The sequence below is a fragment of the Bacillus rossius genome, chromosome 6 (genome assembly GCF_032445375.1).
Source record: "Bacillus rossius redtenbacheri isolate Brsri chromosome 6, Brsri_v3, whole genome shotgun sequence".
Classification (NCBI taxonomy): domain Eukaryota; kingdom Metazoa; phylum Arthropoda; class Insecta; order Phasmatodea; family Bacillidae; genus Bacillus; species Bacillus rossius.
This window is the reverse complement of record NC_086334.1, coordinates 25406093-25432015: the sequence shown is the minus strand read 5'-3', so window position 1 is coordinate 25432015 and position 25923 is coordinate 25406093. Positions and strand designations below refer to the sequence as shown.

The window sequence follows — 25923 nt, the reverse complement described above, 5'->3', positions numbered from 1 at the left end:
TACCTTTCATTTATTCAACACCATGCAGCAATAGTTCGACTAATCAAAAAATTGTTTCAAATAAAAGTTTTAGATAAAAATACGATAAATACACAATCTGTACGAATTCAACGTTGAACCTTCGAAGGGCGTTATAATTTTTTTTTCTCCAATCCTTGTTATTCTACCCCTTGCAGTAATGGTTGGTCGCTTAAAAAAATATTTTAGATGAAAGTTGTAGATAATAATTTAAGGTTTTACAGTAAAACAGAACGAATTTAACGGTGCACCTGGTTAGTAAAATACGATCTTTTTTTTTAAATTCTACCCTTTATTTTTTTAACACCCTGAAACAATGGTTTGTCTTATTACAAATTGTTTTAGACAAAAGTTTTAGATAAAAATTTTAAGATTTACAAACAATTCGAACGGATTTGGTAGTGTACCTACTAAGGGAGTTATGATTTTTTTTTAATTCTACCCCTATTTTTTCAACCCCTTGCCTCAATGGTTTGTCTAACAAAAAAATTTTAGACAAAAATTTTAGATAAAAATTATAAGATTAATAGTATTAATTTGCGCAATTTATATTTTTGTTCTACGAAGGGGGTTATGATTTTTTCCCCGACAACTTTTGTTTTTTCAACCCCTTGCAGTTATGGTTCGTCGTATCAAAAACGTATTCTGATAAAATATATTGGTATTATTCCTACGAGTTATAAAACGTTCAAACGGATGTGATATTATCCATATTATGGGAGTTAGAACAATTTTTCTGTTTTTTAAAAATCCTTCCCCGATTTCTACCCGTTTTGTCGAATATTGCCCATTAATGAACTCGACAGTGATTTTTCACTACTGGATTTTATGTATCAGTTTGTAAGTGATTTGAGAAAAGTTGCGACAGTTATCACATCCATAAAATTGTAAATATAAACTTTTGATTTGACGATGGTTTTGGGGTCAGTGGGCCACGAAACGAAAAATTATATAAAAATTTTCCGGAAGTCACACCATGGTAACGGCTTCAATAGGTAGTATTTCTTTGAAATCTACCTAAAAATCTCCTTTCTGAATCGCCATAAATGCATTGTGCATATTAAGTTTTCATTTATGTATGAATATACTTGATAAAGATTCAAAAAGTACTATCAGTACGTTCCGATAAAACCACACATTAATACTTAACAAACACATTAAGAACTTTTCAAGGCATCCCCACCCCAAAACAATATATATATATATATATATATATATATATTCAACTCAGTTTTCTGAATTCTGCACCACATGAATTATTTGTTTAGGTGAGTGATTCAAATGGCTGTATACGCACATCCATTTCAAAACAACTTCATCACTCATATGAAGTGCCCTTTGTGATTGATCGTTCGTTAGCGGTATACGTAATACGGAAACTTCCTCGTTCCCAGTACTCAGTTGTCTCACTAAGATTGATGAACGGCCATGCGAAACCGCAATTGATTTCTATTAAAATACATCAATTATTCCAAAAACGTATTTTGACGTCTTCTCTGCACATTCAATTTTAAACCATAAAATACTTCATGAATCTCATTTTTCAAGTAACAAGCGTACATGAAATGGTATTTGACATGACATTAATTTATTGCATTTACAAATGAAAATCGAGATTTTATAAAAACAAGCAATTTTTATTGGATTATATGACCCATTGTTACATAGTTCAATGACCTACAGACCCATGTGTGTCTACAGATCTACAGATACAATGCCCCGCTTGTGTGTGTATGTGTGTGTATATATATATATATATATATATATATATATAATATAGTTTAAAATAATAACGTCTAGCTATTAAAAATAAAAACTTATAGTCGAATCATAAAGAGATGTTTCAATAATAATAATATGGTAATATAAAATGTAATTGCTTTGAGTTTTCGTAAATGAATAATTTTATTTGTGTTTGTACAGTACAGTAACATATTTCGGTGTAGCTATTAATATTTAAATGCTTTTGTAAAACTAAAATCAGTTTTAATATTTTTCGTAGTCACTATTACTTAATACATATTTCACGTATTGTAATTTCAAATCTGAACCACACACAGGAACACGTCAGGAAAGATACCTGTGTCATGGTTTCCTAGTAAGCCGTCTGACAGCTGGCCACTCGCACCTCACGTACAAATCTCGTCACACTCTCGTCATGCAAGATGCAGGTAGCTCCATTACATTTCATCCTTTTGTAACCATAATTCTATCCACGTCAGAATTTCTACCGTATTGATGATACTTCACTGTCACATTTCCTACTTCCAAAGACAAGGCCAGAAGAGATTCAAGTCCAACGTACACTGTACACTATTAAAAATTGATAAATGTAAATTCTGCTGTTGGACAAAATAACTAATTTAAATTTTTATTTTTTAATATTTAGTTCATTCTACGATAAAAGCAGATTTGTTTAGTTTTATTACTCTATGTTTATTTTATTTTTTGCCTGAAAATAAAATGTTGCCATATTTGTTACAGTTGTCATTAACCATTTTGTACTTCATTGTTAACAGCACATTACACTACAGCACTACCACAGAACTGCAGACATTAATTAATTAATAAAATTTAAGACAACAATGGTTTTAGCTTGCCAGTTGCATATTATTAAGAAATTAAATAACAAACTCTTATGGTTTTGAAAAATTAATTTTAGGAAAATTACGGTAAAATGAAAGCTCTTGACCGTCTTTCAAGTATATTTCTACAGGCTTGAAACTCGGCAGGGATATTCTTTATATTATGTAATATATTTATAGTGTTTCTGAGGTCGTGTTATGGTGTAAAATGTGTCTCGGGGTTCGTCTTTCTCCCCCTCGGAGGAGGGAGGGTTTAATGACCCTAAATTTCAAAATTTTAAAAACGCCTTTTTTTTCCGGTTTCGAGTGTTAGGGTGCGTTCACAAAGAAAGCTGGTTGCAAGCGCTTGCTAACAAGCGCCGACAAGCGCTGACCGGCGCGAGGAAATGTTTTAATGGTATCAAGTGTGTGTGTTCAGAGAGAAAGCTTGTTCCGACTTGCAAGCGCCTGCTACAAGCGCTGAACGGCAAGCAAGAACCTGTTGATACTTGTTTTTCGGCGCCGGCAGCATTCAGTCCCTGACAACTACTTGTACAGTCAACATGGATGTCGATGAAATTATTTCACAAGTGTTTAGAAGAGGACCTATTTGGGACAAACGTCTCAAACAAAATGCGAATAGAGTTTACGTATAGAAGTGTTGGAAGGAGATAGCTTTGGAAATGAACATTGAAGGTAAGCAAATTTATTATTTCAGAACATGTGCTGAAGAAGAAGTGGAAATATTTACGAGATCAATATTACACTGAGCTGTCAAAGATGACTCGTCCCAAATTTGGAGCTAGAGGAGATTAAATAGTTACGTGTAAGTGGCAGTATTTCAAAGCACTTTGTTTTTTTAAAGAAATTGTTAGACCTCAACAAAGTTCAGGTAACTGTTCCACACTCAAGAGCCCAGATACTTTTGAAGATATTGAAAAGCAGAGGAACTCTCCAGATATAGGTGACAAGGAAGAAGTTATTGGGTCTGAAGATGTGGTAGTAGTTCAGCCCCAGCAAGATAATTCCTTGGATAATCACTATATATCTACAATAGCTTATCGTTTTTGCGGAATTCCACAAACACAAAACATTAGAAAACATACAATGGATCGAATCAAACGTAGAAGATCTGATGACGAGTATATGTCGTCAATGCTGGAAATCGAGAGAAAAAAACTAGAAATTTTTAACACAAAAGAGGAATAATAAAGAAGAAAAGGAACCCGAAGACAAGCATTCATTATTCTTCAAGACGCTTTTACCACATGTCAGAAAAAATCGTCCGGAACAGATTTTTCCATTTCGTGCAAGGATTCAGGAAGTTGTTCAGCAATGTGCATACTCCATGTCTTACAGTGTTGGATCTACACCTAGAAACAGCACTCAATTTTCACCTTGTGGCACTTTTAACCAGAGCTCATCCATGGATGAATATGAGGCAACACCAATTTCTGCAAATGAGGATTTTCACGGACTTGACCAATTATTAAATCTCAAATAAAAATAACTAGTTAAGGAGTTTTTATGCGTGTAGGAAACAGTAAATATTTCCAACAACATACCTATTATATTTAAATTCACAACTGTTTGTGTTTCCTTTAATTTACTCATTGTTACGTTCTTATATTAATAAACAATTGAAACTCCAACTATGTTGTGTTTTGTGGTACTTTAATTAATTCACTAGACATAAATAAAACCTCATTACTCACTCCGACACCATTGCATAATTAATTCAATTGATCTGAGGATATAAGTGCAGATTTTCTTAACAATTCAAGATCCATAATAGACATTTCCTCAAAGATAAAATGCAAACATTTTAATGTGTTTATATTTAACTACAAATTATTGTTTGAAAGAATTTATTGTAACTGTGGTAATGTAATATAATACAAACCACATATAAATAGTAGTTTTATCTTATAGTGCATAGTAAAAACTATATAAAAATTATTATATAGTAAATGGTTCCTAAAAATAATTATTATCAACCAAGACTTACCTCAAACAAATAACTAACCGTTCTTCGGGATGAATTGGTTGCTTATGCCAGTTTCCCCAGCATTTGTCCAAATTAGTTTCAATTTTCTCGAGGATATAATTGAACGTCCTCAACGCCATCCTCACACAAGATAAAAATCTCACCTTGTCCAGTTTTAGCTGAGGAAACAGATGGTGGTATTCACCAAATCTTCCTCTACCGCGTTTAATTACATGTCTTCGCACTTTTAAATCTACATTTTCTAGTAAAAACAATATTCTTTATCACTAGAGGAAGATTTATCGCAATGAGATTTGAAAGCTTACTAAGCTTTTATTGTGAACACCCAACACTAACCACAAGCCCTTGAAAGCGCTGGGAGCAAGCGCTAGGAACAAGTAACTTGCTACCAGCTTTCTCTGTGAACGCACCCTTACCGATCCAATAGGTCGGGTTATTACATACACATTAACTGAGCACGGGGTTTTCCTAAAATCAGCCTCCAATGCAGGTTACGGTAGGGTTTAAAGATTTTAAGGCTCCGGTTTACCATATAGACAATCCAACCATAAGTTATATTTTAAAGGCCCATGTGTTGCTGTATCGTCCATAATCTGTTGTATTACCTATATTTTGCTCAATATCACTAAGGAAAGTGCAAATATATTTTGCCTCACTAAAACTCCAAATGCAGATTGTGCCAAGTAAAATCCATTATCATTTGTCTGTAACTGACCAAGCACAGTGTTAGATTTATGTCCAGATGACGATGCGGGTGGTTGTTGCTTCTGATCTCCTTTAATGCTGGAGCCTGTGCGCATGGATACCTCTAGTTTAAATTGAGGAGTCGTGACGTGACTTTAAAATAAATTCCAAATGTATAAATTTACTTCTTCATTTTCCCTTTAATTTCATTATTGTTGTTGGAAAACTACACAAACAAGAGGTCGTGGGTAGTTGCCCGTCTGGCCCGGCCTTGGAGCCGCCCCTGTCGAACCCAGGAGGGAGGCTTGTTGTTCGTCGCTCTATTTGTTGTATTTCAGCTGCTGCCTGACTCAGGTGGCGAGTGCGGCCTCGGGTTCAGACATGAATTAGTAATAAAAGTAATAAATGTCGATGACGTTCCCGCGTACTTATTCATGTAAAGGATTAGCTGTACCTAATTGTTGTATTTATAATGATTTATTTTTATATAAAATATGAGAGAGCAATTTGACATTTTACTAACACTTTCGCTCAATGTAAGTTAGTAATTAGCAAAGGATAACTTATTATATATGTAAAATTTAATATTTATTATCTTTAACGTGTTTGTAGGTGACTTAAATGTAGTCGATGCCTTTTACATGCAGAGATGCTCAGATGCTTAGACAAGAATTAAGGCCTCCATATCGAAACGTACAAACTTGCCCCACGTGCACAAACCGACTACAAGCAGAGTTGCGTAATTTCTGACTGGGATGAGACTAAACTGTTTGTGGCATTGTCACATTTTTGGTGACGCTAGAGGCTTGATTATATCAAGGACCAATTCAGTTCAGCGTGGATACTGCATGAGGCCGCTGTCGGTCTTCGCCATGTTTGTGGGACACCCAAAACTTGTGATGAAGTATGTTGTCTGGATTGTGAAAACCGTTTCAAAAGACTGAAATTTTACGCAAGCGTGTGACGACGAAAATTGTACAACTTCATACGTAATAACAAAATATAGCCTAATGCGTAGTTAGATTCAATTTTAAGGAATGTTTTGAATGATGTAATATGACGGTTTTGAGGTAAAACGTGACGTCAACTAGTTAACAGAATGCCATATCCCGACAACTACCTCGTAACTCCATGGACTGAATACAGCTCTGACGAGCTCGAACCGGCCAAACTTACGCATGAGCACACTACATGCCACGAGCGGAGTGGCGCGGATTCCGACGGGAATTGAGGCCACGCCCGGCTCCGTGCATTGTCCTCTCGGCACCACGCAGCGAAGAGACACGAGGCTACTCGACCTTGAGCCTCTCTATGTCACTGCGGGGGTGTGTAGGAGGCTGAGGAGGGGGGGCGGCTCACAGAGAGGACAGCCGACAATGGCGTCGCTACGAGGGTGTAACAATGGCGACAAAGGCGCCGCAGGGCTGCCTCCTCCCGCCCTCTCACCATCGCCACTCTCGAGCCGCAAGCACGCGCGCGCCATGCTCGAAGCGGCGGACGAGGCTCGGGTGTGCTCAAGTTAGCCGGCGGAAACTCCTACCCTCCCCCCTCCCCCCAACCCACGCGGAGCTGTCGCGTTCAGCGTTTGTAGAATGTTTCACAGACATTCCCTGTTATCAGATCCTACCCTTTCCCCCACGGCGATATGTCGCGTTGAGCGTTTGTAGAATGTTTCAGAGAGATTCCCAGTTATCAGATCCTACCCTTTCCCCCACGTCGATATGTCGCGTTGAGCGTTTGTAGAATGTTTAACAGAGATTCCCAGATATCAGATCCTACCCTTTCCCCCATGTCAGTATGTCGCGTTGAGTGTTTGTAGAATGTTTTAACAGACATTCCCAGATATCAGATCCTACCCTTTCCCCCACGTCGATATGTCGCGTTGAGCGTTTGTAGAATGTTTAGCAGACATTCCCAGTTATCATATCCTACCCTTTCCCCCACGGCGATATGTCGCGTTGAGCGTTTGTAGAATGTTTCAGAGACATTGCCAGTTATCAGATCCTACCCTTTCCCCCACGTCGATATGTCGCGTTGAGCGTTTGTAGAATGTTTAACAGAGATTCCCAGATATCAGATCCTACCCTTTCCCCCATGTCAGTATGTCGCGTTGAGTGTTTGTAGAATGTTTAACAGACATTCCCAGATATCAGATCCTACCCTTTCCCCCACGTCGATATGTCGCGTTGAGCGTTTGTAGAATGTTTAGCAGACATTCCCAGTTATCATATCCTACCCTTTCCCCCACGGCGATATGTCGCGTTGAGCGTTTGTAGAATGTTTCAGAGACATTGCCAGTTATCAGATCCTACCCTTTCCCCCACGTCAATATGTTGCATTGAGTGTTTGTAGGATGTTTCAGAGACATTCCCAGTTGTCATATCCTACGCTTTCCCCTACGGCGATATGTCGCGTTGAGCGTGTGTAGAATGTTTCACAGACATTCCCAGTTATCATATACTACCCTTTCCCCCACGTCAATATGTCGCGTTGAGCGTTTGTAGAATGTTTCAGACATTCCCAGTTATCAGATCCTACCCTTTCCCCCACGTCAATATGTCGCGTTGAGCGTTTGTAGAATGTTTAACAGACATTCCCAGATATCAGATATTACCCTTTCCCCCACGGCGCTATGTCGCGTTCAGCGTTTGTAGAATGTTTCACAGACATTCCCAGTTATCAGATCCTACCCTTTCTCCCATGTCAGTATGTCGCATTGAGTGTTTGTAAGATGTTTCAGAGACATTCCCAGTCATCAGATCCTACCCTTTCCCCCACGGCGATATGTCGCGTTGAGCGTTTGTAGAATGTTTAACAGACATTCCCAGTTATCAGATCCTACCCTTTCCCCCACGTCAATATGTCGCGTTGAGCGTTTGTAGAATGTTTCAGAGACATTGCCAGTGATCAGATCCTACCCTTTCCCCCATGTCAATATTTCGCATTGAGTGTTTGTAGGATGTTTCAGAGACATTCCCAGTTGTCATATCCTACCCTTTCCCCTACGGCGATATGTCGCGTTGAGCGTGTGTAGAATGTTTCAGAGACATTCCCAGATATCAGACCCTACCCTTCATACACTGCGAGCTGTCGCATTGAGCGTTTGTAGAATGTTTACAGACATTCCCATATATCAGATCCTACCCCGAAATGTGAATACTGAGCGATTGTTGCGTGAAAGCTTATTACTGACTATTTTTGTTGAAGTAAAACTTTTTTGGGCGTGACGTGAGTAAAATATCAAGGGCTAAAATTAATGTAACGTTTACGTGAAACAATGTTGTTAAACGTTTCTGACACGTAAAGGACAGATAATAGGTAATTGGCCAAAGAGATTTACTTACGATTTGATGTTTTAATTGCCAAAGACGTTAACTTCTATCACGTGCCAAAAGGGATTTTTTTTAAGAAGCATGACATTTTTTGTCTTGAAACAAACACAAAATATGAGTAACCACAAAAATAAATAACTTTTTTTGTATTAATTGCAATATTATTACTAACTACTTCTAACTAGTAAGCACCTCTAATATTTACTTATTTTGTTAATTTTACAACGTGAATTAAAATCACGTAGGTATAATCAATTGTGATCTACAATACGTTGAACACTATGGACTCGTTCTTTGAATGATTTTTTTTTTGGAAAGGTAAAGATTGTTTTAAATCATTATGCCCTTAATTTTTAAGCGATTTCAATTTGCAGTGAAGTTGGCTTACATTTTGACTATCAACCACCAACCATAAATATAAGATCACAATATATTCTTACCCGGGCAACACCGGGTATTACAAAGTATTGTTCGTCAAATAAATGCTAACTTGAAACCAATATTTTTTTTCCGGTTATCATAGTTCTAACATTTTTTTTAATGATTGATTTACAAAATTTGATTTAATTTTTGTTTCTTTTTGTTTTAGGTGCAGCAGTGGCGTACCCAGGAGAAAGGGCATGTATAATGGGCAGTGCGAAAGTATTCTGCCTGTAGACTCCCGTAGCGAAGCACTGGCGCATCAGCTAGTTTTATAATAATATTCAACTTTTAAAGTCTGAACGTCTCTTGCAACGTATGTAAAAAAAAACTATCACATTATCTTGAACAGAATGTACCCACATATATCTACGGCGTGTGAGAAATCTCGTTACTTCCAAACAAGCCAACAAAGAAACTGTTTGTTCTACTTACCAGCGCTTCCAGAAAATTTTTTTTAAACATTTCGTAAAGGCCAGGCGTTATTATTTAATTTAAAAAAAATATATAAAACCTATAAATAGTGTAGTAACTACGAGTATTTGCACATTTTATTGTTTCTGCGCATCAACTCTGGCCAGAGATAAATTAAAGTATACTTTTTACGTCATAAACCAGCTAAGACATATGCAGCTAAATTTTAAAATCTTTCATATTTCTGAATCAGCCATAATCAACTTAGTATTCAAGTAAATGCTGATTTATTTTATAACAAAATTTACCCTGATTAAAAATAGAATATTCTTGTATATGCTACGCTTGTACAGCTGGACAGAAACATAAAAAACAAATACTTGCGTATAAAGTCACTATTGAATAAGGCATTCGCTTTTTTTAATTTGTAGGTATACACATGATACTGAGGTGTTCGTATTCGGACGAATATTTTGAATTAAATCCTATGATAAATGTTGCAATAATTACATAAAAATTTTCAAACATTACATCAAGAAGCAAAATAAAAATTTGTATTCAAACAGAACGAATACACACCAGAACGAATACACAACATTCATACAAGGTTTAAATCACTGTAAATTAACACACAAAAGTTTCCACTTCAAAATTTTTATTCTAAACTAACTCGTGCAGTGAAAGTTTATGAATACATTTGTTTTAGTTAGGGAAGTGATTTAAAGACGTTCTACACAATTGCGTTTTCACGTTTCTTTTGTTATGTTACAAAATAAAATATTCATTTACGTTAAAAACAACACTTAAGTTGATAAAGAGCATTCTTTATGTATAGCAATGAAAGAAGTTCACACAACTACGTAGTTTCTGCTTGTGATGATCTCTTCAAATCAAGAAGTATATCTGGAAAAAATAAAAAAAAACATTAAAATGTATCCGAACCAGTAAAATAGGTTTGAGAAAAAAGAATAATGGTACTGATGAGTTTAAAACCAACAGTCATAAGAATGCAGACTGTTACAAACCAAACTGTAAAAGTTTAATAACTCCAAACAAAAAATATGAACATTTTCTGAATGATTCTTGTAATGGGAAAATTTTATTTAAATTTTTTTTTGGAAGTACGATGAGGCAATGGTGTATGTGTAAAAAAGAACAACCTTTTAATCACATAACTTCAAACGTATCACTATCCGGACTACAATTATATGGTGGCTGCTTAAGTTGGCAGCCAAGACGGTCGAAAAGATGGCGGATGACATGATTGGCACTCTAGCAGATAAAAATTAAACTAATATGACTGCAACGCAATCTATAAAATAGAAAATTGGGCATGTGCTTCGTAACACTAGGACTCCTTGTATCGATTACTAAAAACAAGATGGTGGTAGCACCCTCTAGCTGAAGATGTTTTTTTTAACTAGCGCTCCTGGCAGCAAGTATTGAAAATAAAGATGGCGACAATGTTCTCTAACATGTGATGCTGTTATTCCTTCAAATAAAAATAATGCAAGTCCGAATATGTGTGTTATTTTTTTTATACCTTAATTAATTCTCGGTCCGGTAAATTTCTCGATGGACGTGCGGTAAAAGGCGTATGTATTTCAATACAGAGGTCCGACCTATCAGAGTTCTAAATTATTACTAGTATACACTTATAATCTTATTATAGAAATGGTCGACCCGGTAGCTGAGCGGTCAAAGCATTGAGTCGGTAATCTTAAGCCCTTGGATGCGAATCTGCCCACCTACGGATTTTTTTTTTTTTTAACTTCTTTAAATATTTTAAGAAACCAGCGTCAGAACTAAAATAAAACTATTTTTACAGTATAAGTAACCAATACCGTAAAAAAAAATATATTGCGTCTGGCGACGGTAGTGCGCTTCGTAGGCGACACTCGAACAACTGCGAATAACTGTGCAGAATTGTGGATGAAAAACACGAATGTTAGCGAATATTGTCGACGAGATCCCGATCTTAGTTAACGAGCGGCGGAAACGACCGAACATGATCGAATCCTTATGCTTGCCGCCACAAGCAGCAACCACCAAATCGTAGTCCAATAAGAATAACAATGCACGAGAATCGGCTATTATATACTACTAGTTACCACCGATTGATACACATATGTATATTTTGATGGATCACCACACAAGATTTACAGAGATTAAATGTTAGGTATCAGAATCCAGTTCATCGTTGCAAACATTTAAAGAACAAAGAATAGATACGTACGGATGGCTGGGACTTGAAGAAACATTTGTTGAAATTCATAGCCACGTCACCAGGAGTTTCCCCAGCTGAAAATAGCACAGCATGTGTCAACCATTAATAATGAATAATAATACATTTTTTTTTTACAAAAATTCAGCACACACCAGGTCTCACAATTTAATTGCGGGCTCTCACGAACATTTTGTAGCAAATGGACCCTCGTTTCCTTAGCTGGGGCCGTTGGTTAGAACAAGCAATCTCCAATACGTGGCTCTAACCGGAAAATCTATACGCCATTATTTTAATATTATAATCAAGCGAATAAAGAGGAAACATGTTAATTGTTTGATACGGTGGTCTCTTTTTCTTACAGTATATACAAGCTGCAGTAACCGGCGTTGCCCTGGGCTGAACACAGGGCGATAATTGTCTGCGAGTAAAAACAAAATGGATAGCGCTACATGACAGTGTGGTGGACATGGAGAAATGGCACAAAAATTACTGTTTGTGTATCTATGACCCATGATTTTCTGTTTGCCCATGGATATCGGTTGAACGGGTTAGAAGTTGACGCACTGCAGCGTCATCTAGCAGTGAGTTGCAAAAAAAAACGAATAGTATAAAAACCTTCTCCGTGGAAATAAAAACTTCGATGTGCCAACTTTCATGGCAACCGGTCAAATGGTGTTGGAGTTTATCGACGTCATACATACCAAAATCCAATTTTATATATATATATATATATATATATATATATATATTAGATAATGCCCGGCATGCGTTGCAATGCCTCAATCATTTTTTTTTTTTGTAATTTTTTAAACGTATACTAAGCATCTCTCTTTATCTCTCTAATTCTCTATCTCTCTATGTATATCTCTATAACTCTCTATCTTTCTATTTATATCTCTATCTCTCTATATATCTTTCTAGCGGACCCGACAGACATTGTCCTGCCCAAATGTACTTTTTGTGAGATATGGATATGGCGGTAAGTATTTTTTCGCTGGACATTTTGTATCTTCTCATTATACATACCCCTCCTCTTGGGCACGCCACTGCCGTTACCAAAAACCTTTCCCATGGTTACGCAGAAGGCAACAACAATGCAAAAGCCCGTTGCCATGGAGGCTAATTATCAACAATGCTTAGTTTTTTTGCTTTTAAAGCGTGTATTTCTAGTTTTTCTTAACTCAGAATCGAGATAAAATATCCAATTGTGAATCTAAACCATTCTCGAATCCCCGTGAACTCACACACAAAATTTCATCAAAATCGCGTACAAACAGACATACAGAAAAAGTACTGTTTTATTATAGTAAGATAGATAGATTATTCTTACATGTTCGCATCCATGCAGTATATGAAAAATCAGCATGCATAGCCCCACACCTATAACTATACGTATCTGCTGCCCACGACTTTTTCCGCATGGAATTTTGTATTATCTTGCACCATTTAGAAATTTAAACATTATAACATAACAGTTGATACAGTTGTAGTAGTTTTCTTATGTTCACAAACGATAATTTTTCTCACCTCTATTTCAGTATTTGCAATAAAAATATGTTACTACCTAAATTTTGAGAAAATATGTTTCTACTTTCAAATGTAATGACGGGAAGACACTTCATAAAATGTCGTTATAAACCACATTTACTGTTTTTTCCGTCTCGAGCTAGAATGTAAAGATTGTCTGCATTACTGACCCGCGAGCAAGCTACATACATTTCAGAGAGAGAGAGAGAGTGAGAGAAAGACACATATTGAATGTCTATCTAACTAATTTTTTTATGAGAGCATATTTTCATTAAATAAATCATGAAATCATTCAACGATAAAAGCTGTTTATTTAATTAAGCGGATGGGTTCGCTCCAAGGAGAAAATTGACGCGGCGAGACCTCGTGGACATAGAGAAATTTAAATTGTAATATACAAAAAGGGTATTGAAAATTGAAACAAATATGGCGACACTATAAACTGTCAGGATCTTTATTTTTTTCTTACTCTCTACTTAGTTCCTTACAATAGCAAAACTTAATGGCTTCTAATAATGCGTTGCAATTTTTGCTTTTAAAGCGTGTTTATTTAGTTTTTATTAACTCCGAATCGAGATAAAATATCCAATTGTGAATCTAAACCATCCTCACTATTTGTGTGGCTATGAAACATGATTTTTTTTCTGCAATTTAAATTGTAATATACAAAAAGGGTATTGAAAATTGAAACAAATATGGCGACGCTATAAACTGTCAGGATCTTTATTTTTTTCTTACTCTCTACTTAGTTCCTTACAATAGCAAAACTTAATGGCTTCTAATAATGCGTTGCAATTTTTGCTTTTAAAGCGTTTTTTTTTTTTTTTTAGTTTTTCTTAACTCAGAATCGAGATAAAATATCCAATTGTGAATCCAAACCATCCTCGAATCCCCGTGAACTCACACACAAAATTTCATCAAAATCGGTCCAGCCGTCTAGGAGGAGTTCAGTGACATACACACGCACACAAGAAATATGTATATAAAGATATACTGTATATACATATATACATATATATTTATATATACGAAGTAAACTCAAAAGCATTATATAATTTCAGTATCTAATATTTTTTTGTCTCGCTCGTGACTAGGTTAGATCATTTTGTTTGATTAGCTACATTAATAATTAAGAACTGCAGTGTTTCTTTGTTAATAGGTCTACGCTGACAGTTTTTTTTTTTTTTTTCCGTGAAATGAGTTTCCGTAGTATAGCAATATTGTGATTTTTGTTTTTTCTGCCTTTCCTTATGAGAGCACATTGCGTCGCAGATAGAGTAAATTGGAACATAAATGTATGTCTCCCTGGATTCCCCGGGCAATACTCACTCGTTCCCCTGCAGTCGGCCACCACCTTCTGGCCTTGGACCTTGATTTCGTCGGGCATCATTGACATCATCATGTCATAGTCCATCTCACCGGCCTCGTTCATCTGCTCGCGACAGGGGGACAAAAATAAAACAGAGCAAAACGTTGTAAGTTCAATGCAAGTAATCGAAAATCAATTTTAAATCATGAGTGATATGACTCATTAAATTTTTTTTCTAACAGAATGCCTGTCAGATCACGCAACTCTATGGTGATAATTAAGTTGAGGATTGTTTCAGAAGTCACACCTACTATTAATCTTAATATCACCTTTAATTTTTACTCATACATATATATGTATTTCGAAGTACATCAGTATTACAATTTCTTTAAAATTATTCTTTAAAGGCAGTATGTTTGAAAAACCATTATTTATTTATTTTATTTATCTTAATGTTATAGAATGGCATATCAGAGAGGAAAACAAGTTTTTGCGTCTCTAACATAGAGTATCTCATTTTCGCTGGCGATCCACGCTAGAAGTTATTATCAGAAATCTCACGCAGTACTCACCACAGCCAGTTGCGTGAAAACGCACTTCATGTAATCCTGAAACAAAGCACATCAATGAATAAAAAAATAATAGCTGTCTATATTATTTCCTAGATATTTTAAATATTGCATAAATATTTTTTTTTGTGCTTGGAAAAAGACATCTATCTACAATTGAAATTCAACTCTTGCATCTACTTACCTTATAAGATAATAAAATGTTAGAATAATATTCAGTTTATACTTTTGATAACATTAGCTTTATAACTATTAATTACTTTTGCTTCAATTTAAGAGATTTCTTACAATACCGTTATCATTTCAAAAAAGGGAATGTTATGGACTTACTCTTAGTGCCAAGAACGTAAAAATATTTGCCCGTACATAAACTATCGATAGCTTCTTTTATAATATTTTATAGTTTCAGAAAATTTCATTTATTTTACTTCTAGTAACTCTTTTACTTTTCTATAGCTTCAACAGCCACAACAAATGATGTCAATACAACTAACGCCCTTGTTGGCTTCAAACAAAATGTTTAAGAAGAATATTATATATATACATATATATATACTTATTTCTAATTTCAAACCAGACATACCTTGAGTTTAGGGTCTTCCACGAAATCTCCTTTCTGTGCTCTCCCGATCAAGCCTACAACATAACAAATACGAAACGTAACATTTGACTGAAAATAAATAAATAAATATATATATATAACTAAAGCGATTATTTTTGGTGGGAGTAAATCTGCCAGTGCAAGATATTATTACTTCTGGAACATCCTTAGTCTAATTTCCTGTAGATTTTAGGAAAATATCGTAATAGTATAAAACAAACTTTGCAATTGTTTGCTTAATTTTGTGTGTTTTTTTGTCTTTTTTGGGTATTTTTATTTATTTATTTTATTTATTAGTTTTCTTCAACAGAAAAAGTTCTTAGCAATGGCGTATGTCCAACAACTTACATCAAGTCATGCACTCCCATTGCACAAATCTTTTAAAGATAACAGTATAAAACGAAGTCGCTGTCTGCTTCTCCGCTTACTTCTAAACCACGCAACGGATTTTAATACGGTTTTCACTATTGGAAAGAGCGTTAAACGAGGAAGATGTTTATGTATAATTTGAAGATATTTTTACAAAATGTACTATGACGGTGTTTTTTCAATAAAGCAGTCTCTCACCCTCAAGCAACGAACGATATATGAAGATGACACGATTTCTTATTTTGTTTATTTATCTACTCTATAAATAGTATCAAAAAGTCTCTGCATATTTATTGTTCCTGTTGTACATAATACGAGAATTGGCTCTTTTTTTAGTGCGTAGTTAAGTTGAGTTTATATTTTTTTCTTTTGTTTATTTATATACGTCGTGAATGTTGATTAATTGTGTGTTTACGTTCATATTTTTTTATTTATCAAGGATACAACTTCATTTATTCTTATTTTAAAGTTATTAGTATTTCATTTTAATTTCATTTAATTTCTATTTTTCAAGGAAATTTCAACGTTATTGTGTTGTACGTACGGCGAGTATTGGCTATTTTTTAGTAGGTGGTTGGGGTTATGTTTTATTATTTTGTTTATTTACGTATCCAAATGTCAAGTATATTGATTCATAAGAGGTAATGTGGATTTAAAATCGTATATTTTTTTCAATTATAAAACTTAATTTCTTCTAATTTTACAGTTATTATTTTTTTCAATGTAATTATGTCACGAAGAAGTCGTTCAAATATAGGTCGTAGTGCCAGAGATGCGAGCAGAAAACGTTTTCGTCTTAATTATGAAACCAAAGAAGAAAAAGAAATCAGGTTGTCTAATAGAAGAGAAAGTAATTTTATGTAAAGAAATAGACAAACGTCTGTTGAACGTGGGTTAAGTCTTAGTCTTGACCGAGTTAGACATAAGTCACAGAGAGCCCTCCATTGAATGTGAAGTTCGTCTTAGTCGTGACATGGATGGATATAGATCTCAGAGGGCGATTAATTTGTGGACAAATCAATTGAATTCTGCAATGAATTACGATTCTCATTTTTAATACAAGAATGATTCTGTCGTTTCAATAGGTCCAATGTCTGTTGTCTGTAAAAATTACTCTGCTTTGAAATGGAAGGATGAATCAAAAGGACTAGAAACTAGAGAAGAGAAGATTTTAATTTGTGACATACTTATAACCATTTAATTAAATAAATAATTAAACACTATGCTTATTTTTTTACCCTGAATATTTGTCTCGTTTTCTTTATTACTATTTGGCACCCTTGCGAAGCAGGTCGCTAGTATGGAATAAAATATTGAAGAATATTCTATTTTTTACCTTCGTCGGCTTTAATTTCTTTTTGGCATGTTTCATGCAGCATCTTCTTCATGTCTTCCAACTCGTCCGCCTGCAATAACAACAAAGATCGTTCATCGATGCAAACATGTAAAGAACAAAGCGACCTCAAGCGTTTTACTGATCAACGTAGAGATTACAACAGGATTAAAATATGATTAAGTGATCTTTCACAGGCTGACTTGCTAACTTGTTTGAGTGAAAATTTTAAATTTTAGTTTTATTCGACATTGTTCAGAATGTTTGCAGATACATTGTTAAGAGTAACCATTTCCAATGCCGTCATCTGAAAATTTATAACGCCACAAGTCTAGCAATCGATCGAGAGAAGAAAAAAACTTCTGGCAAGAATTTATGTAACACCACGACGCGATGGAAAGAGAAAACCTTTCCGGTCGCTGGTCGGCAGTTGGCAAGCCTGCGAGGGAATCGCCTGGCAGTTGGTCGTACTGGCCTGCACGGTGGAAGCCAGCGCGAAGGCGGCGAGCAAAGCGACCAGGATCTGCTTCAACATGGCGGCGGCGGCGTACGGAACTGGCGCACTGGCTCCGACCACGAGCACTGCCGCCTCTTATACGCCACCCTGGCGTCCGCGTTACGCAACAGGTGGCGGCGGCGGCGCCGAGGGTGAAACAGGCATAAAGGTTGCGCTTGCGTATAGTGCAACTCGTGCGTCTCCTTGAGAGTTTCCGCCGCACTTAGCTGCCATTCACGGGCCCGTGTCGCACCAAGGCCGCCCACGGGGGAGGGGGGATGTATGGCGCGAGTTGCGCCATTCAGAAAACATTTATGAGGGGAATTTGGAATACTTGAGGGGGGGGGGGGGATAAATAAGAAATAAAACGCAATATCTAAAAAAAATTATCAGTTGACATATTAATCGCCTTTAAAGTCAATATTTCGCTTAGTATTTTAGTGTTATATTTACATTGAAAAACAATTTTGATACACTAACCTTCAAAAATGTTCTGGGTTAGGATCCGCGGACCACCTGGTTGGACAACATATATAAACTTTAACCCTCTTAGCCATAGGCCTTTCTAGGTTTTATTTATTTCGTAATTAAATTTATTCTTGTTTTATCTACCAGTAAAAGCAATTAAATAATAACGTAAGTTAAGGAATTTGTATTTATTTACATTATCGTGTGTCGGCCAGGAAATCCCCTGAGGTCCTTTGTGGGTGGGTGCCTGAAAGGTTCCACCCCCCCCCCCCCCACACACACACACACAGTGGAAAGCGGCATTTTGCCCGGGTACAAATAAAAGTACTCGGTTTGCACGGGGGACCATATGAAATAATGCCCATCTTGTTAAAATTCGTTAAAGCGTTAATACTATAACGTTTCCCTTTTGTGTGAAATTTGGTTTCACGCCATTCGCCACAGATGGCAGCACCGTGGCACATTTCCGTTCCATGCTACTTCCGTTCCACTCGCGAAATTATCCCCACCAAAAGCCGCGTACAGAGAGCTAAGTTATTTTTAGAGACCCGTGAAATTCGCGGGTTCAATGACCTCCAGGATAGACTCCAATATCCTCTACACACTCGGGCAAATGCCAACTGTTCATTGGCTGCTAACTTGTGAGTCGTCTCGACTGGGTGGCCTGTGATTCGACACTTCTATGAGTGAGGGTCTCTAATTGGCCCTCAGTCCTCCAGATTAACAGTGAACCAATGACAGAAGCAACACTAAGGTATGATTCTTTGAATTTTAGCATAACACGAAATGAACCCGCGAATTTCACGGGTCTCTAGTTATTTTGCACGTCAAAAATCAAATGGAACCCCCGAGACGCAGGGCGCTTGAGCTGCTCTGCTGCCAGAACACGGGGGCTCGGGACCGCAACTAAAGGCGAAGGCCAGGCAGCAGCAGCTTGGCAGATTGACCACTGCGCGCCCCCTGCGCCCCGCGATGACAGCCCTGGGAGGCGCGGCTTCCGGTCGCCGCGCCGACATCACAGGCCCGTGACTGGTGTGATCGCTGCGCAGTCACGCGATCTTTCCCCCCTCCCACCCCCAACCACACTACCCCTCTGTATGATCAGTGGGTAGTTAGTAGGGGGAGGGGAAGAGGGTCGGCGGCGCGGACCGCACGACAGTCGTTACCGCGGTGACGTACCGCGTTGCCGCCTCGCGGGAGTCGATAATTGCACCCCCGCGTCCAGCGCGGAGATTTCGGGGTTTGACGGAGAACGCATCCGCCCGGCCGCTCGGCCGCGACCGCACGCACGCGACAGGCACGTCGTTGCAATCTTGCACGAACACGAGTCGCAGTACAGTACTTGACATGACATTAGTTCCGCATCATAAATTGTATGTATACATATTTTTAAATTTATTGTAGTGGTAGACTAATCAAAAAGTGGCTTACAGGGTAAACTTTTCATAATATTTCAATAGAGGGGCTCCGGAACAAAATGGTGTCACACATTTCCGTAGCGTTCAGTTAGCTACAGTTTCCACCTCTGAAATGTTTAATTATTTTTTTTTTGGTATGGCCAGCTCAAACCTTAAAAATTCTCTTCATCAGTTAAATTATTCAGCCAAATACTGATATATATTTTTATTTTATTTTAAAATAATAATTTTTTGTTTTCAATTTTTCAGGAAGAATAACTACAATTCCGTTTTGGATTTTCACTGTGTAAGTATGTACTGCATAGTAATAATAACAATAATAATAAATTAAATTAGTTTTTAAAGGAAAAAATAATAAAAATGACGAGACGCGGCGTATGTGCCACGAGATCCTCTTTACCCGTGCACGTATTTACAAACCCTAGGTTGACTCGCGTGCTGGCCCTTGAAGCGCGCTGGAATTGGTCGCGGCACTGAGGGGAGGAGGGTCACCGTGGAAAGGGAGTCGCGCTCTGGCGAATTTTTATGATGGTAATGGTGGTTTTGATCTTGGAGGGGAAAAGGGAGGAAAGAAAGCTAACAAATATGAGAGGGCGAGAATGTGTACTGCTGCAGATTCTGAAATAGGCTTAGAAAAGATTATTTCAAAGGACTCCGCCGGTAAAATAATTCCGAATCATTAACAATTAAATGAACAGTGAAGGTTTTAGTTTAGTGCTATGTCCAAGGTGATCTAGAGATTTGGAGTGAGAAATGCAATTTATTGTTAGGTGAAGAGTTTCTCAGACGATACTAAACCAGATTGTATTAAAAAAATTAATGTTAAAATTTCAAAAAGCACTTTGTTTAGAATCTGTAGTTCATTATGCATATATTATTGAATCAAACTAATAATTAGGCTATGATCCGTCTTTTGAAGTGGAAATTATTGGAAAACAAATTTTACGTAAATCTGCATGAAAAATAATATTCATAACGACTTTTATGATATAGAAAATTCATATATAATTTCCAGTTAATTTAGGCGTGTTTGCAGTCAGAATGGTAAATTTTCCCTTTGAATTACATGTTACATTGCAGTAGATATCTATAAAAACTTTTTTTTTTAACTAGTTATGTTTCTGCTGCCATGTCTGACAAAAACTTTTGTGATGAAGGTAGCTGAAAGAAATTAATTAAAATATAAATACACATAAAACTTCATGTATGTCACCACCCCACGGGCTAAGTCCTCTATCACAGCTTAACATACATCAATTTTAGCCAGTGTGATAGGTTAAATGGATAATAAATTTAATATTAAATAAATTAATAAATTTCATATTAAATAAATTAGACATTAGAAACAATACTAACTACAAAGACAGTCATAAAACCAATCTAGTATCCGAAAACAATAAAATTCTTAAAACAAATGTGTGCGTATACTTATGTACTGTACAGTGCGTAATAAAAAAAAAATAATTTTTATACTGCATGCAAATAATAAGAAAAAATGAATAAAAGTATTGTTATTAAATTATAAATTGAATCAATAAAACTTTAAATAAATTCTGAGTTTTCAATATTAATATAAATGAGAATAAATTATAATTAATATTTTAAATGAAAAATATGCCAACAGTTTTCCCTAATTAATTTAAATTATAAATTAATAATAATGTAATAATTTATAATGCAAATAAATTTTAGGTACTCACGGGAACCTAAACTCACAAACACTTCCATGTAAACGGCCAGGAGAATACTAAACCCTCCACAAACACTCTCTGCCAGCAACAATGAACGCTTACAAACAACGTGACATCGTTGTACATACGGGAACATAACCTAACTTATATAAATACACTTTAAAAAGTTTATAAACAAAATTTTTATCATTAATATTCACAATAATATTTTTTTAATTATATGGATCAGTATTCTATATCAGTCAATAAGTATAAGATTATTTGTAAGTATTTTTTTTTCATTCTGTAAATGTTTGATGAGTAGCATCGTGAATTTAACGCAATTGTGACATCTGTTGCGGTTGGCAAGGGAAAATGTGTAGAATTAACTGTTTGATTTTAATAAAATTCATTGTCGAAAATCAGGTCCATAGCCGGGGTTTAGTATTTTTTAATGTCTTTATCACTTTTATTGGAGCAATTTAATTACATACTTTAAAATTTAGCTCTGCAAATTTGATAGTCGACGTAGTTTCTCCGGCAGCGAATTCTATCGGCGGGGGAAACTACATATGATTCGCGTCCAGAAATTTAGTTGAAAACATATTTGACGTATATTTATTACGCTCGGCTTATTTTAAAGAATTCTTCTTTAAATTTCGCGTCTGAGGATCGTATTATGCGTTAAATATCGTGTCCGAGGATCTTATTATAAGTAAGTGTATTTGCAACATGAGAACATATGAATTTGCTGTGTACCGAAGTTAGTTGTTACACATCACTGGCGACTAATATAACACTCGATCACGTGTCTTTTTTAAATATCCTACATAGATACATATTTACTTGCCAGATAAGCTACCAGAAACAAACACTGTTGATATAACACCTTAACAGTGGTAAGAAGGCTGCAGTTCGCCGCTCTACATTCTGGCTCTGGGGTAGAGCGTCTGACTTGACTTGTATGACCCGGGTTCGCGGCTCGGCTCCTCCAAGGCGGATTACCTCAGGAAAATAATGGAATTTGTCTGATAGGAATACAATACCTTGTAACAAGTCAGGCTACCAAAGAGACGGCGAGTGAAAACAAATAACCTTCTAGGATGGCTTCCAAATGGGAAGCCCGTTTCTTTTCTAGGGCTCCCCATGCGGAGGCCATCCGGGTTCGCAGAGTTTGGCAAATATATTTGTATACACTTTTTATACACCCTTTTTTATTCAAGACACAGAACTCGCTTTATTGTAACAAAATATGTATCAATTTATTTTTTTAATATATTAATTAAGTTAATTTTAAACATCAAATATGCAGACTGTTCATTCTAATTAATTAATTAATAAAAATTTATAATTGCAAAAATACTTTTTATACGGGAACTTCACTTATATAAATACACTTCCATAAGATTATAAAAACAATTTCTGTCACTAACATGAAAAAGACGTTAAAAAAGACTTAACTTAAAAAAAATACTTTATAGTTTCCGCACACGTTGACTATATATTTTTATGTAATAGGAAGTACTAAAGGATAATAATACTTTTATTTTTACCTAGGCAAAATGTAATTAATTTAATATTACTTTAAGTCATGGACTTGACTTAGTATTTAATAATATGATAAAAGTACTTTCTTAAAGCACACTTTGTATGTTTTAGTTTTCAACTCCTGAGTTGTGAACCACGTTACTAAAGCTTATTAACCACGCACTACGACCACAATGTTACGAAAACTAACAGAAGATTGTTATTTAAAAAAAACTTTAAATAACTCTTTACTCTGATATATTCCATGGTAGTTTCTAATACTTTTGGTTCCATGTTCATACACGTGGATACGCCATCTTCCTACGACGCGTGCGCATCGTACAATTAAACGAACAAACAGCTGTAACACAAGATAGATAATTTTAATAAAAGGTTTTTGAATAAATATGCTAGTTACTTCTATGAAGTATACATCTTACACACAGCTTAACCCCGGTTAAAATGGATTACAACTATAAATAAAAGTATTAATTTATATGCATTTTTGTTACAATGAATGTACAATATATGCAAGATATACAACATGTTATATGTCTAAAAATCCAAGAATCAAAAGATAATTCTGGTAATTGAGGCTCATTAAGATAAATTAACAATGCAACATTGTTTTGAAACCTGCTGGTTTCTCGTCTCCGAGTCTTAACATAACAAGGACTGGGTCTGAACCGAGGGAACCCGCCTTGAGCGAGCCACATCTGCAGTAACGGTCGCAGAGGAGCCTGCGTTCATTAAATGATTTGAAAATGGTAATTATTGTGCGTTAAAATACTAAATTTAGTCAAAGGCTAAATTGCTATTCAAATGGTACGGCACATCTATATTATCATTTGAAAGTTATTGTCGAGGTTTGAACGCGTAACTAACTAGACACTCATTCCTATGTTATGTAAATAAGTACACGCATGTATACAAACACACATACGTAGTTTCTTTTTATATAAATTTATTCTCGTCGCCGTGCCGGATTGACTCTACTCGACTACTTTTCCTTTCCCTTGAGCGGTTCCCCTACCTCGCGCCCAACCTCCTTTCCCCTCCTCCTAAGGCACGAGTCAATCTAGGGTTTGGAAATACGCTACTCGTACAGCAAAAAAAAAGTTTCGAACATAACCCTGGAACGTTGCAGAAACATTAAAATGTTGCAGTTAAGTTCCGAAGCATCGTACGCTGTACGGGTAGTCCCTCTCGCGGGGAGGGGAAAACACCGCGATGGCTGCTCTGCGTCGGACGCGCCGCGCAGACGTGTATAACAATGCCTAGATGTTACAGCCCGTGCAGTGTGCTCCTGCCTGGTCCTCAGTTAATTACGGGAGCGCTCGGCGGGAAGTTAAAGCTCCCCCGAGGTCCGAAATTGCTGCCTGTTCGTAATGGGAGAACATATCGACGTGCGAGCGCGCAAGGCCGGCCCGGCCCCGCCGTTCGCCGCAGCTAAAAGGGGCGGGGGAAAGGCGTCGTATTCGAGCCGTTTGGATGCGACGCTCAGAATAGCATTATCATGCGTAATGAAATTTAGCAGGAGTGCGTCTAAAGCTTTCCAACTGGAGGGGGTTCGAAGGAATGGCTCAAGCTGTAAAAATGAAGATTTCATCCCATGTTATTACTTCTCTTTCGTATGGAATTTAGGTCGACAATTTCATCCAAAATTCAATATTTAAACATTTGTTTTATATTTTACGTGAGCAGGAAATGACTATCGGTTTTCCACGTAAGTTAATAATTGTTGTTAAAGAAGTCAGTAAACTTTCTTAAGTATGGTACTATTCGAGGTCTCAATCGTCGAGATGTAGATGTAACTGACTTGTTATTTTTTTTTCTTTTAAGTTTTAATCACGGTAGTGTAAATGTCTACAACCAATTGAATTTGTAATAAACCATTGTCTGACCTCAGTTTTTTTAAAATGCCAGCCTGATGTCCATAATGTGAATCAATGAGACCTGTATGGTAGTAGTTTGGAGGTGATAGTGAGAAAATATTAATCTCATAATTTATATGTATTATATATATAGGAATTACTTATATATGAGATTTATGTAGTTGGATTGTTAAGAATATCATATATGATAAGGTAAATACAAATTAATCAAATTCATATTTACCTACCTGTGATGTGGGCTAAGAGTACATGTTTTCACCCAGTTGTTTTCCTGTTCTGGTGAGTGTCCACATAAGAGATGGTTTAGTCTAGCTAAAGGCATACCCATGGGCCAAAAACACATGGGTCAGTGAGTGTTCAGGCTAGGCTGCATAGCATCATTATCCAGCACAGGTGATGTCTCTCAGTAAGCCACAATGGCCGAACAGTCCATGATTGACCTTTCTGAGGGAGTTTTCCCTTACTGAGATAGCTGGCTCTGGGAAACAAACAACATATACCGATAACACTAATAAAAGAGGTCCACCACAACTCCACACCACTCTGTAAGAGACCATACCTCATCCACTGTAATATCATTAAAAGTTATATTGGAAGTGGTAGTTCATTTATAGGCAATTTTCACGAGCACGTGAATTTTATATGTTGGAATGACACTTTATGTTGCTATTTTTAAATGCAGTAAATTTCCCATTTTCTTAAACCCATAACATTTGAGTTTATATGCATTGGTTTATTTCCCTTTGGCATTAATTTAATTTTAAAACAAATATAACCTGCGACTCGGTGATAGGCATACTTACATTAACATATCGTGTATTGTTTAGTAATGTTTATCTGAAGATAGGTACATTACATAATGTACATATAAACAGTCTAAGTCAGTAGATTACTGAAAATACCCTTCTAAAACATAATTTTTTTTAAAAAAAAAGTTAACATTTACAAATTAAATCATTGGTTGATAACTCAAAATGATAGCAGCTAAACTTTTAACTTTGTAGGAAAACATCCACAAAAATTCGAAAATACCCAATTACCAAAACTTTCACAACAACATCCATAATGATGGTA

General features: G+C 36.2%; 1 protein-coding gene across 1 annotated transcript; it reads right to left on the bottom strand.

Moving 5' to 3' along the window:
- Positions 1-10078: 10078 nt before the first annotated feature.
- Positions 10079-18067, bottom strand: LOC134533521 (B1 protein). Its single transcript, XM_063371046.1, has 7 exons — positions 17851-18067; positions 17379-17448; positions 15656-15708; positions 15076-15111; positions 14524-14626; positions 11677-11741; positions 10079-10343 (listed from the first exon to the last, which is right to left on the bottom strand). The coding sequence occupies exons 1-7, from the start codon at positions 17908-17910 to the stop codon at positions 10326-10328; spliced, it is 405 nt and encodes a 134-aa protein (XP_063227116.1). The 5' UTR covers positions 17911-18067; the 3' UTR covers positions 10079-10325.
- Between the last annotated feature and the right edge of the window lie 7856 nt (positions 18068-25923).